Below are 15,384 nucleotides of genomic sequence, written 5' to 3' on the forward strand. Positions count from 1 at the left end.
AATATTTATGAAGAGTTTTATGCATCAACCATAGACTCTCAGAAATATGGAACCATTGGCGATATCCTTGCTGCATAATATCGTACTATTGGTGACTATGATGTGTAGCTGTCCCTGTCAGGTCGTTGACGCTAATACTCAAACGGAAATGGTAGTCAACAACACCACTGCGCTGCACAAATTGGCGCAACTAAGTAGACTTTCGATTGTTGTGAAGGAGTTACTTCCTATAAAAAAAACTCAATTGTAAACATACGTAGTCATCGAAACACACGAACAGAAATTAGTGTTTATGGAGAAATCTGGGTATACAATTACACCACCTGACAGAAAAAATGAAGGCACCCAGAAGAAATGTCTCTGTGATACATAGAACGGCCAACAGAGTTCATTATGTTGTTATTCTTGTTTAGTGTTGTTAGCAGGCATGGTAGGGTATATAATGGTCGTGAACTTCAAATGCTGTATGAGCACTGTGAGTGACACGGACACGCCCCGTACTCGTACGAGACAGCATTATCAGCACCTGACAGACTGAAAGGATCCCCATTGTGGCTCTCCACTCGGCCGACTGGTCGAATCAAGCACTGTCTAGCTTTTTGGGACATTCGGATGTATCAATGATCCGATGGACTGCACTCGCTGTGACGGTTCGGTCCACCGTCTCTAACCATCCCAAGAGAGGATCGTCGTCTTGTGCACCATCCCATCCGAGATCAAATGATAGATTCCCTGCAACATTTTGCATGACCCCACACCATTGGTGAGAGGCTAGCAGCACTATCCAGCTTTTTGGGACATTCAGATGTAATAATGATCCAATGTTGAACTGCATGGGAACGTGAGGGCAGGCACACTCGCTGTGAAGGTCCGGTCCACCGTCTCTAACCATCCCAAGAGAGCATCACCGTCTTGTGAACCAAGTACCTGCAACCCCTTCATTCAGCGCATCCCATCCTAGAACAAGTGACAGATTCTCAGCAACATTCTGTATGACGCCACACCATTGGTCAGAGGCTATCAACAGCTGGACTACAGAATTGCCAGTGGTGCCCTGACTGGCAAGCATAGACTGCTGATGAATGGAATCGCATTATGTTCAGAAATGTCGTTGTTCTGCACTCCCCCAGATTATGTTACAGCGTAAGGCAACGACACAGAGAGAGATCCTCTGCTGGCAGTGTTTTGGAGAGGCGAATCAGTGTTACTCCTGGCCTCGCGGTGTGGCGAACAATCAGATACGACTTCAGGTCAGGGAGCACTGATGGCACAACAGTATGCCACGTACATTCCGCAACCTAATGTGTTACCTCTCACGTGACAGTATTGAGGTATCGTTTTTCATCAGGACAATGCTCATACAAACTTGACACATGTTAAACGAACTATCTGCGAGATGTTGCTCTCAAAGTCAGCAAGATCCCGAGATTTGATCCAGGCAGAACACTTGTGGACCATTTCGGACATCAACGCCTTCTCACTGACAGTATCCAGAATGTCAAGGAGAAGTTACGCCAGCTGTGGGCCAGCTTGCCTCGGGATGGGATACAATAGCTTTACGATACACTTCCTAACCGAATCAGTGCACGTATCCATGCCAGAGGAGGGCAACGTCATTACTATAAGCAGGCTCAGACAGCCAAGTTATTTTCACATTTGACTCGAATTTGTAATCACTAAAATAACGTCGCATAACTTCGCAATCGAGAAGTTTCTTTCCGTTTCCACCTTCCCTTATGGGTGCTTCACTTTTTGTCAAGCAACTAGTATCGAACATGGAGCTTGAAGAAAAATTTTGAGCAATCACACAGAAGAGACATTTTTGAATTAAACAAAATTAGAAGCATAAGACGCTTACATTTCTACCAGTCAGCAAGATGTTATTAAACATTTCAAAATGTTCTCCTTATTTCATTTGTGAGCTGGAGTGCCAGTACATGGGTCTACAGATACAACGCTGTCGAGCATGCAAGGTCGGTGTTTTCAACGTGACGCCTTTAAATATTTAACAGGATTGGAAAATCGTTTATCGAAAATGTTACTACTGTATTCACGTTAATTAAACATTTTAAAAAACCTACGGGTAATTTCTAAGTGACTGATGAGAGAAGTGCTAAAATGAAAACCCACGTTTTCTGTCGACCCTGCGAATCGCAAGAAAGGAATGATGAATAGAATGTGTACAGGCTGACTCGAACTACACACTGGAGAACCAAATCGCAAATATCTGTCAAAACACCAAATATAATCCGCCTGGCAACTCTTAGGAGAGACTCCATATATTCTGTACGTTACTTGTCAATGACATATCATGTGGAAGTTACTTAAGGACGAAAGCAGTTTTTGCATGATGTGTCACTGCCAAGTAACATAGCTCAATGAAACGTGGACCACAAATAGAAAGAATTACTACGGTATACTACAGGAGGTAATTGAAACGAATACGATATAGGATGAACAGAAAAGACACTTCTATTCGAAGGCAATAATTACACAGAAGTCACCACCATTCATGCATTACATGGCAGGTTTTTTCCAAAGCTGTGTCATAAGCTGTTTAGTAATCCAACGTGTATGTTCGATGTGTATTTCAAATCAAATCACTAACACTGCGCAAAAACTGCTAGCAATAATGATGAGTGCCAGTGAAACCTGGAAGTCAAGGGAAGGCAGGATTCGGTTACAACTGTGGACGGGGCCGTAATCAGTTACCACTGGTTGCCTTTTACAGCTACACACATTTTATTTTAAACCGGTAATTCCAGACTCAACAATAAATAAACATACCACACGTTATTAATGAAGCAATAAACAACTGTGTAAATAATAGTGTTTTCAGTGAATTACAATTTAGCAAATCACCATTAAATACAGATACAACAGATAATGTTTTAAAAGCAAGCCACTGTGATCTGGGCAGAAGGATTTACACGCCAGTAACGGTAATAAATTAAGAATTGTTTAAAACTCGCTGAAACTTACAAATTAGGTATTGAAATATTATAGGAAAACACATCAGAAGGCATCAGACGCCAGGAATGGCAGTAAATAAGGTTTTAAAGACTTACTGCCTAAATAAAAATACCAAATTAGAATTTTAAGGCAAGTGACCACAATCACGGCTGAAGGCCTTACGCGCCAAGAATGGCAATAGATTAAGAATTGTTTAAGAACTCACTGCAATTTACAACTATTAAAGATAAGTCGCTATAAATACAGCAGAAAGCATCAGACGCCAGGAATGGCAGTAAATAAGGTTTTAAAGGCTTACTGCATAAATACAAATACCAAATTAGAATTTTTAAGGCAAGCGACCACAATCACGGCTGCAGGCCTTACAAGCCAAGAAGTGAAATAATATAAAAAAAATTGAGAAACCTGCTGTAAAACAGCAAATACAATAGCCAAGTTTAATTGAAAAAACAAGCAACTGATCACCAAATGGGTGAAATATGATGGTTAACTTTGTAACACAACCCTTAACATCCACTGAACACTACACTGCTAGATTCTTTCCAGAAGGTGACCAGAACTATTAACTAAACATATATGACCTTTAATGTAGGCATTACAAGGTATTGTAATAAATAATGCAATAATAAAACACAAGGACCAGAACATAAGTTGCTTAAACGGTACTGAGGTAGATTGTACCCGCAGAAGGCGTGGGCTGAAGGAGCGTTACACTGAACTACTGGCGATCAGACCTCCTTTTAAAACACACATGTCTTACACGAAGCAAGGGGCCACAGATGGTGTTCCAGGAATGACCTCTGAGAAAGTCAGGCAACAAACACTTTCGCAAACAATGAGATAGGCTGCCAACAGTAGCATCCATTTCACAAGACGGTAACTCAGACTAGTGGCAGTCTAACGAATGACTAATGATAATCTTGCTGAAGCTACCAAATTCAACGATGGAACAATACACCAAAGTCGGAACTGGCGGTCTGCACTACGTCTACAGAATACTGTTTTTAGAGCGCCCAGAATGAGAAGGAACCACTACCACCAGAGAAATAGAATCACCAACCGGCCTACAATCAAGAAAGCTGTCAAAACTACACGCCTTACCGGATAGCAGCAACAAGGCGAGGAAACGTACACTACCGTTACATATACTAACCCCCCAGGGCAGGTAACTGGGGCGTTAGCCGCCACCAGGCGAGAAAAATTACCGATAATTGAACTTAACAAATTGTAACAAGTTGAAAGCAGTAAACAGTAATAAGAAGTCGAGGAAAGCTAATCAGATCCGCCTTCCCAAAACACTGTACTCGCTGCTCTTCGCCTCGGCGACACTACGAGCTGCAACAAGAACCCAAGTCACTGGAGAGGTATCACAATGGTGGTTTCTCTACTTGGATTGAAATGCGCTCATCTTAAAGCTTGCTGGATCTGGTTAACGATGAGGTCGTGCACCCTCGTGACCGCAACCCTTCCATCCTGCAGTCCATGCGTGCCACCAACGGTCCCGGAACGTTTTCGCACTGCGCGGACCTGGCTCCTCTTGAGTTCCCAACCGAACTGGCCCACTCACATGGCCCGGAAAAATAACGTCTCCCCAAAGATAGGGCAAGAGTTACTACATATCGATAACCGCCGCTGCTGCCACTAGCGGACAGGCAATGCTTGTGAAAGCGAGTGGCGCCAGTCAACACAAGAAGAAGACAAACAACCGCAACCATGCCAACCAAACGATACCGTCTGGTCTCCAATAGAGAGCAGAACACAGCATCCCAACACTTCGCCAGAAGATGATGCGTACGAAACTCATTGAAACGCTGCGACAAGACGAAGGCACCACTCGGCTGATAACCTGGGAAGAATTCATCAACCTACAAACAGCATCAACGCGAGCCGCAGCACCGCTCAGCCAGTTATTGCTACTCTCAATAAAACTATCTATTTTCCTTTTGGTACAGTGAAGGATTCTTATAATATGCTGCAGCCTGGAGCTTATAGATAGCTGGTGAAAGGCGAGAGTCATTATGGGGACCACACAGGTCGTAAAAATGCTTCTCCTGAAAGCCGAAGTCTCAGACAGGTGAACACTGGGAAGATAGATCTGCTGACTGAACGCAGGAGGAGCGACTAGGAAGGGTGGACCAAACTATCACAAAACTTCATTGTCCCCGAAGTTAAAAGAATGCAAAGGTGAAGTTCTCAAGGATAAGAGAAAACACAAGGCTGCTAGAGTCAGATCTAGCCATCATTCCTGAAGGCGGCCAGCTGAAACATTTGTTCAGAATTTAGCAAGGAGTTTGCTAATTGACTCATAGCTATTATTTTGGTAGTGGGGGAGTGAGGGAGGCGAAGATCTCCCACATGTTATTCATGGCTGCCTTCTCATTGCCATAACTATTAATCAGTTAGTGGGGAGTTTTTCTGGCTTCTATGCCACTCGAAGGGAGAGATATACTTCAGTGGTGAAACACAGCAAAATCTGCAAGAGTAGGTAAGTTTTTAGCCTATTTATTAAGTTATCATTGGTTGAAATCCGCGAAGTACACTCCTGGAAATGGAAAAAAGAACACATTGACACCGGTGTGTCAGACCCACCACACTTGCTCCGGACACTGCGAGAGGGCTGTACAAGCAATGATCACACGCACGGCACAGCGGACACACCAGGAACCGCGGTGTTGGCAGTCGAATGGCGCTAGCTGCGCAGCATTTGTGCACCGCCGCCGTCAGTGTCAGCCAGTTTGCCGTGGCATACGGAGCTCCATCGCAGTCTTTAACACTGGTAGCATGCCGCGACAGCTTGGACGTGAACCGTATGTGCAGTTGACGGACTTTGAGCGAGGGCGTATAGTGGGCATGCGGGAGGCCGGGTGGACGTACCGCCGAATTGCTCAACACGTGGGGCGTGAGGTCTCCACAGTACATCGATGTTGTCGCCAGTGGTCGGCGGAAGGTGCACGTGCCCGTCGACCTGGGACCGGACCGCAGCTACGCACGGATGCACGCCAAGACCGTAGGATCCTACGCAGTGCCGTAGGGGACCGCACCGCCACTTTCCAGCAAATTAGGGACACTGTTGCTCCTGCGGTATCGGCGAGGACCATTCGCAACCGTCTCCATGAAGCTGGGCTACGGTCTCCCACACCGTTAGGCCGTCTTCCGCTCACGCCTCAACATCGTGCAGCCCGCCTCCAGTGGTGTCGCGACAGGCGTGAATGGATGGACGAATGGAGACGTGTCGTCTTCAGCGATGAGAGTCGCTTCTGCCTTGGTGCCAATGATGGTCGTATGCGTGTTTGGCGCCGTGCAGGTGAGCGCCACAATCAGGACTGCATACGACCGAGGCACACAGGGCCAACACCCGGCATCATGGTGTGGGGAGCGATCTCCTACACTGGCCGTACACCACTGGTGATCGTCGAGGGGACACTGAATAGTGCACGGTACTTCCAAACCGTCATCGAACCCATCGTTCTACCATTCCTAGACCGGCAAGGGAACTTGCTGTTCCAACAGGACAATGCACGTCCACATGTATCCCTTGCCACCCAACGTGCTCTAGAAGGTGTAAGTCAACTACCCTGGCCAACAAGATCTCCGGATCTGTCCCCCGTTGAGCATGTTTGGGACTGGATGAAGCGTCGTCTCACGCGGTCTGCACGTCCAGCACGAACGCTGGTCCAACTGAGGCGCCAGGTGGAAATGGCATGGCAAGCCGTTCCACAGGACTACATCCAGCATCTCTACGATCGTCTCCATGGGAGAATAGCAGCCTGCATTGCTGCGAAAGGTGGATATACACTGTACTAGTGCCGACATTGTACATGCTCTGTTGCCTGTGTCTATGTGCCTGTGGTTCTGTCAGTGTGATCATGTGATGTATCTGACCCCAGGAATGTGTCAATAAAGTTTCCCCTTCCTGGGACAATGAATTCACGGTGTTCTTATTTCAATTTCCAGGAGTGTATGTTGCGACTGGCCAGCAAGATTCTCATTCTAAGAGAACCAGGCAAGTTATGGAGAGGAGAGTACGAAATCTCTTCTTCTCAGAGTGAGTAGAAAACATTTCTCCTTAGCGCAAAAAATAAGCAAAGACTTCCCTGCAGGACTTATGTAGTATGCATCGCCTTAGAGCTGCGGAACACAGTGTCTCCTTTTCTGTCCTTCGTGACATAGGCATACCATTTATCGTCACTTGCTTTGCTGGGTGCACCAAATCACAGGCAAACGAGCACACTTTCCTGTAAGTTTGTAACGGACTGAGTTCACAAAGCGCACAAAGCACTATAAAGTCCACGCCATAGCGAATTCGGCGTAGAAATACAACAGTTCCAAATCAGTGTGCGCTTGAGATCGAACATACGGGGAGTTATCTATCACTGTAGATCACTAACGACAGAATCAGTAGCGTCTCACAGGTAAGCTGAATTGCTCAACCGACACCTCACACATGATGGTCAGCTGGACATTACGAATGGAGGGACGGGATTCTTAATAACAGGACGTGTGACTACCACAGACGATAACGTGTGCTTTGTAACATCCTCACATGCTGGCCGCTACGTGGGTAAGGATTCGTTCTGATAGGACGTTCCATTCCTCCACCGGCAGCCTTGACAACTTCCGGATCGTCAAGGTGCATATGGACGGGCTGTAATACATCTCCCACAACACATCCCACACGTGCTTGATGGGATTTAAGTCGAGGAAATGGGCACTGCTGGATGTACGCTCATACGTCGATAGATGTGAACACGTAATGCACCCACGAACATTGTCTAGTAAGATCGTTCTGATGGTCCCAGTGTTAAGAGTGTGGGGAGGAATAATGCTGCAGGAGTGTACTGACCTCCAAATGTTTGGCACTCACTGGTCAGCGTTATTGTAACACTGTATCATTCCCAATGCGGGTCTTTTCAGAGTTGCACTCGGCCCTGCGTTCACGTTTGCAGCTGACAATATGTGATCACACCGAACAGTCCAGGTGGAATAGTCTTGGAACGATATAATAATCTACCTGTTTCCCCCATTTAAACCCCATTGTCCACCTGAAAATATGTTGGAGAGACGTATTGTAACACGTCCACAGGTTCCACCTGCATCCAGCAGTTGTCAATCTCGCTGGTGGAGGAATGGAACGCCCTGCCACAAGAACTTCTTACCAACCTTATGGCCAGCGTGGAAGGACATTTTAGACCATGCATTGCTGTCTATAGTGATTACCCCCTATCAAGAATCATGTCCCTATTTTGTAATGTCCAGGGAACCATCATAAATTTCAGTGTAACTATTATGAATTAGTGTCATTTCTGTTCGTCTCCATGAGTATTTCTTTTAGTTGCCTTCTGTACTATACTGTAGCATATCTATTTATGGTTTCATCGAGCTACGTTAGTTGTCAGTGACACATCATGCGGAATTTACTTACATCCTAGTTTTACACATTAGTGCAAACATATACGAGTTTACTACAGCTGTCGCCATTTCTCGCTTCTCAATTGCCTTTGCTTCTTGTCCATCTAATCTCCAGTGTTCACTCTGTCTGCTTGCCGGGGGGTCTCACCCGAGATGTGGAGGAAGTCCTGCCGGCGGCGATCGAGAGCACTGGGTGCACCCGACCGCAAATTGTTGCTCATGTCGGCACCAATGACTGCTGACGTCTGGGTTCAGAGGTCATCCTTAGTTCATATGGGCGGTTGGCGTAGTTGGTGAAGGCGGAAAGCCTCGTTAGCGGGGTGGAATCTAAGCTAACTATTTGTAGTGTCGTTCCCAGAACTGATCGCGGTCCTCTGGTTTGGAGCCGAGTGGAAGGCTTAAACCAGAGGCTCAGACGATTCTGCGGAGATCTGGGGTGCAAATTTCTCGACCTCCGCTATCGGGTGGAGAAATGTAGGGTCCCCTGAATAGGTCAGGCGTGCACTACAAGCAGGAAGCGGATACAAGGGTAGCGGAGTACGTGTGGAGTGCAAATATGGGTTTTTAGGTTAGAGAATTCCCTCCCTAGGCCCGACAAGACGCTTCCTGAGACGCGACAAGGTAGTAGTAGGCAAAACGCAACAGGTAACCACAATATTAATGTGGTGATAGTAAACTGCAGGAGCGTCTATAGAAAGGTCTCAGAACTGCTCTCATTAATAAACGGTCACAATGCCCACATAGTACTAGGGACGGAAAGTTGACTGAACCAGAATGAAAATCTAAACTCAGATTGGACAATGAAGGGGGAGGCATGTTTATAGCGACAAAAAGTGCAGTAGTATCGAAGGAAAATGACGGAGATCCGAAATGTGAAATAATTTATGTGAAGGTCACGGTTAAAGCAGGCTCAAACATGGTAATTGGATGTGTCTATAGGCATCCTGGCTCAGCAGCTGTTGTGGTTGAGCACCTGAAGAAAAATTTGGAAAATATTTCGAGTAGATTTCCCGACCATGTTATAGTTTTGAGTGGAGATTTCAATTTACCAGAAATAGACTGGAAGACTCAAACGTTTATAACGGATGGCAGGGACAAAGAGTCCAGTGAAATTTTTTTAAGGAGGATCAGTGGACAGAGTTCAAAACCATCGTACAATATGCATTAGATGACTATGTGCCAAACAAGATCGTAAGAGATGGAAAAGAGCCACCGTGATACAACAACGGAGTTATAAAACTGCTACGGAAGCAAAGGGAACTTCACAGCAAACATAATCATAGCCAAAGCCTTGCAGACAAACAAAAATTACACGAAGTGAAATGTAGTGTGAGGAGGGCTATGCCAAAGACGTTCAACGATTTCGAAAGTAAAGTTCTAAGTACTGACTTGGCAGAAAATCCTAAGAAATTTTGGTCTTATGTCAAAGCGCTAGGTGAATCAAAACAAAATGCCAGACACTCTGTGACCAAAATGGTACTGAAACGATGACAGACTAAAGGCCGAAATACTAAATGTCTTTTCCCAAAGCTTTTTCACAGAGGAAGACTGCACTGTAGTTCCTTCTCTAGATTGTCGCACAAATGAGAAAATGGTAGATATCGAAATACACGACAGAGGGATAGAGATACAATTAAAATCACTCAAAAGAGGAAAGGCCGCTGGACCTGATGGGATACCAGTTCGATTTTACACAGAGTACGCGAAGGAACTTGCCCCCCTTCTTGCAGCGGTGTACAGTAGGCCTCTAGGAGATCGTAGCGTTCCAGAACATCAGAAAAGGGTTCAGGTCATCTCCGTTTTCAAGAAGGGACGTCGAACAGATGTGCAAAACTATAGACCTATATTTCTAACGTCGATCAGTTGTAGAATTTTGGAACACGTATTATGTTCGAGTATAATGACTTTTCTGGAGACTAGATATCTACTCTGTAGGAATCAGCATGGATTTCGAAAAAGACGATCGTGTGAAACCCACCTCGCACTATTCGTCCACGAGACTCAGAGGGCCATAGACACGGGTTCCCAGGTAGGTAACGTGTTCTTGACTTTCGCAAGGCGTTTGATACAGTTCCACACAGTCGTTTAATAAACAAAGTAAGAACGTATGGACTATCAGACCAATTGTGTGATTGGATTGAAGAATTCCTAGATAACAGAACGCAGCATGTCATTCTCAATGGAGAGAAGTCTTCCGAAGTAAGAGTGATTTCAGGTGTGCCGCAGGGGAGTGTCGTAGGACGGTTGCTATTCACAATATATATAAACGACCTTGTGGATAACATCGGAAGTTCACTGAGCCTTTTGGCGGATGATGCTGTAGTACATCAAGAGGTTGCAATAATGGAAAATTGTACTGAAATGGAGGAGGATCTGCAACGAATTGACGCTTGCTGCAGGGAATGGTAATAGAATCTCAATGTAGACAAGTGTAATGTGCGAGAATACATAGAAAGAAAGATTCTTTACTATTTAGCTGAAATATAGCAGATCGGCAACTGGAAGCAGTCAATTCCATAAATTATCTTGGAGTAGGCATTAGGAGTGATTTAAAATGGAATGACCACATAAAATTAATCGTTTGTAAAGCAGATGCCAGACTGACTTGGAAGAATCCTAAGGAAATGCAGTCCGAAAACAAAGGAAGTAGATTACAGTACACTTGTTTGCCCTCTGCTTGAATACTGGTCACTGGTGTGGGATCCGTACCAGATATGGTTGATAGCTGAGATAGAGAAGATCCAACGGAGAGCAGCGCGTTTCGTTACAGGATCATTTAGTAATCGCGAAAGCGTTACGGAGATGATAGATAAACTCCAGTGGAAGACTCTGCAAGAGAGACGCTCAGTAGCTCGGTACGGGCTTTTGTTGAAGTTTCGAGAACATACCATCACCGAGGAGTCAAGCAGTATATTTATTGCTCCCTCGCGAAGAATGTGTGTGTGTGTGTGTGTGTGTGTGTGTATGAAATCTTATGGGATTGCTAAGGTCATCATTCCCTAAGCTTACACACTACTTAACCTAAATTATCCTAAGGACAAACACACACACACACCTACGCCCGAGGGAGGACTCGAACCTCCGCCGGGACTAACCTCACAGTTAGTCCCCACAGAGGCATACCGACAATTTTTCTTTCCACGAACAATACGAGACTGGAATAGAAGGGAGAACCGATAGATGTATTCAAGGTACCCTCCGCCACACACCGTCAGGTGGCTTGCGGAGTATGGATGTAGATGTCGATGTACGAGGCGTGTTCAGAAAGTAAGCTCCGATTGATTGCCAAATTGAAACCACAGTGAACATCAGAAATGTTTTACTTGTAACAATTAGCTACACCTTTCAGCTACTTCTCTACGTAGTCGCCGTTCTGACTTAGACTTTTCTCATAGCGTTGTACCAACTTTTCAATAGCCTCATCATAGAAGGCAGCCGCCAGTGCTTTCCGCCAATTCTCCACGCTGGCCTACACCTCGTTGTCTGTGTCAAAATGTTGTCTTCAAAGACAGCGGTTCATGTGACCAGAGATGAAACTCAGGGGGAGACAATTGCGGACTGTATTGTGAGCAATCTCACATTTCCATTTGAAAACGATGCAGGAGCATCTTCATTGCCCCTGCAGAATGCGGCTGAGAATTGTCTTGAAGAAGAAACAGCACGACAGTTATGTAATGTTAGCTGCATAGCTTCAGGCGAAATTTCTCACCAGGCCCTCGTACTTGGCGGCAGACACTATTTTCCAGACATCTTTACGCACTCACTGCGAGCTCAGAAATGAGAAGAGCGACGTGATGCTAACTGGGGTTATACTAGAGACACTACCCAACACATCTGTGCAAAGCTTTATCGGATTTTCATAGTCGTTTCCATTACGCGACCGATCGGAGCTTACTTTCTGAACGCCCCTCGTAGATGTAGATACTGCAGACCTCTATTTTGTATCTCTTCATTTACTTTTTTTCCGTTTTGTTGTTAGTTTATAGCTTTTCCTTCTTCAACGGGTTTCCATACTCGATTTATCCCTCTTGCACCACCCTTCTTTTCAAGATGCCCGTACCGAAGTAGAGTTTTTTGTTTCAATTGCGTCAGAGACTTGCAGTAGCTGGATTACGAAATCGCCGTCGCATACGCAGGCAGCCGTGAGCACTGCAATACAAAGTTCTGCCCTAACTCGAATGACGAATGTCAGCGACTTTGGTATAGCGGCCTGGGGAGTGGTTCCATTCTATGCATGTCTTGGAGAGGCGCTGCAGTGTTGCTCATGGAGTCGTGGTATGGGAGCTATCGGGTCAGATTTCAGGTCGCAGCTGGTAGTAACAGAGGGAACTCTGGTGGCACAGCGGTATGTCACGGATAGCTTGAGCCCTCATGTGTGACGTCTCAGGCGACAGTATCTATGCGTGATTATTCAACACGACAATACTCGTCCACAAAGGGCACATGCCTCTATGAACTGTCTGCGTGATGTTGAGGCACACTCAAGGCCACAAAGTTCCCATTTTTATCCCCGACAGAACACGCGTAGGACCAGCTAGGACGTCAACTCCATACCACTGCCAGTATCTAGGATACCAAGAACCAGTTAAAGTAGTTGTTGGCCACCTTGACTCAGGAGAGGTTACAACAGCTTTATGACTCGCTTTCCAAAGTTGTCTGTGTCTGTACTCAGACCAAAAAAAATGGCTCTAAGTGCTATGGGACTTAAAATCTGAAGTCATCGGTCCCCTATACTTAGAACTACTTAAACTTAACCAACCTAAGGACATCACACACATCCATGCCTGAGGCAGGATTCGAACCGGCGACCGTTGCAGCCACTCGGGCCAGGTGGGGTACATCGTCAGAGTATAAATGGACTCATGCTGCCATGTGTAAGTAGGCTGCATAGGTTTTTTATGTTGGTAACGCGACGTAGCGCTCTGTATGAAAATCATTGACAGCGCTGTGTGCAGTCTGTGGCTGGTTGACATTGTTGTAATGTTCGCTATTGTAGTTTTGGGCAGTTGGATGTGAACAGCACGTTGGGGGTGAGCCGCCAGCAGTGGTGGATGTGGGGACAGAGACGCAAGAGTTTTGAGAGCGGACGATCTGGACGTGTGTCCGTCAGGAAGAGGAAATTTGTAAGACTGGATATCATGAACTGATACATATATGATGACTTTTGAACATTTTAAGACAAATATATTGTTTGTTCTCTATCAAAATCTTTCATTTGCTATGCCTATCAGTAGTTAGTGCCTTTCGTAGTTAGAATCTTTTATCTAGCTGGTAATGTTGGCGCTCGCTGTATTGCAGTAGTTCGAGTAACGAAGATTTTTGCAAGGTAAGTGATTCATGAAAGGTATAGGTTATTGTTAATTAAGGCCATTCTTTTGTAGGGACTTGCGTTGCGCTAAAAATTTTGTGTGTCAGTTTAGTGGTGATCAGAATATGTAAAGAGGGAACTGTCTGAGTACGTTCAGTTTTACTCAGCTGCCTTTGTATCAAATAACGTAGAAGTTTACGGACAAGGGCTTCATAATTTTTCTAAGGGGACGTTTCAGATTATCAACTACGGAAGGCACTGGCTACTGATAGGCATAGTTAGCAAATGAAAGATTTTGATAGAGAACAAACAATGTATTTACCTTAATAATGTTCAAAAGTCATCATATATCTATCAGTTCATGATATCTAGTCTTACAAATTTCCTCTTTGTGACGGACACACGTCCATATCGTCCGCTCTCAAAACTCTGGCACCTCTGTCCCCACATCCACCACTGCTGGCAGCTCACCTCCAACTGCGCAACGCTACGTGCTGTTCACATCCAACCGCCCAACGCTACATTAGCGAATATTCCAATAGTGTCGACCAACCACCGACTGCACACAGCACGGTCAGTGATTTTCATACAGAGCGCTACGTGGCGCTACCAACATAAAAACCTAAACAGCCTACTTACACATGTTCCATATAAATTTCACTCGATTTTGTTATAATATCACCTACTCTCTCCATCTGTGAAGATTCATTTCTTTCCCTCCCCTCCTTCTTGGTGCTTCGCTTCTTTTTTTCCAGGCACTGTGCGCTAAGCGTGATAGCTACGTAGAGATGAGATGGAGATAAGCATCAAACCAGTCGAAAGACTGATGACTTTTTAAAAAAGTCTGCCTCACCAGTGAGGAAAGAGTAGTAGGTCCTCGCTTGGGTTCTAGAGGTAGGTCTCGTGTTATGTCAGCCCTCTCGTCGAACACTGCCGGTCGACCGCTGGCAGGGGCGAGAAGGCGGAGCAGGTGACGCGTGTGGGCAGGTGTGGGTGCGACGCGAAGCGGCCGAGACTAATGTCCTCTGGGCGATACATTTAGCCGCGCGGTGAATGGCGTCTCCACAGACGGCGCGAGGGGGCCGGCCGGCCGTCACTCACCATTTGTGCCGCACAGGTCAGAGCGCCGCGCCGCGCCGCACAAAGCACGGCCGCGCCGCTGTGGAGAGGTGTGGCCGCAGACCGCCACGCCGCGGAACACTCGACACGAGGGCGCGGGGCGAAGCCTCGCCCGCGAAAGTCCTTCCGACTGAAATTAAAACTGTGACAAACTTTTCTCTTCATATCGAGTACCACTAACCGAATTAATTTAAAGATATTTGGCTGTATTATGATCACAGTCATCTATAACATACGGTCGTCTAATTTCTGCCATGTGCTGTTTTCAGGTGCTTAGTTATCCCCCTGCAATTTTAGTAACGTTTTGTGGGAGTATGAAACATATTCAGCTGAGTATTTGACGAAATGGAGCAAATAAGTGCTCAGGTATTTGCGAGTTCTTGCATGACCGCTCACGACTCTGGTGAGCTTCTGAAAGCTTTTCAGTTTCAGTGTACAAAAACACTATTTTTAAATTTTGAGTTCAGTTTTATAGAACGAATTACTATAGGAAACATAGTGAACACATTTGTGATACGCAAGTTAAAAGATGTATTGATATCACACGTTTCAGTCACATTAACGTGACCGCCGCC

General features: G+C 45.6%; 1 protein-coding gene across 1 annotated transcript in view; it reads left to right on the forward strand.

The window, feature by feature from the left end:
• Positions 1 to 14,943, forward strand: part of LOC124712348 (translation initiation factor IF-2-like) — a 118,352-nt gene extending 103,409 nt beyond the window's left edge. The window contains exon 2 of the mRNA XM_047242644.1: positions 14,759 to 14,943. Coding sequence (XP_047098600.1) covers positions 14,759 to 14,943 — 185 coding nt within the window. The remainder of the gene's footprint in view (positions 1 to 14,758) is intronic.
• Positions 14,944 to 15,384: the final 441 nt, after the last annotated feature.

Source organism: Schistocerca piceifrons, chromosome 8 (genome assembly GCF_021461385.2).
Source record: "Schistocerca piceifrons isolate TAMUIC-IGC-003096 chromosome 8, iqSchPice1.1, whole genome shotgun sequence".
Classification (NCBI taxonomy): domain Eukaryota; kingdom Metazoa; phylum Arthropoda; class Insecta; order Orthoptera; family Acrididae; genus Schistocerca; species Schistocerca piceifrons.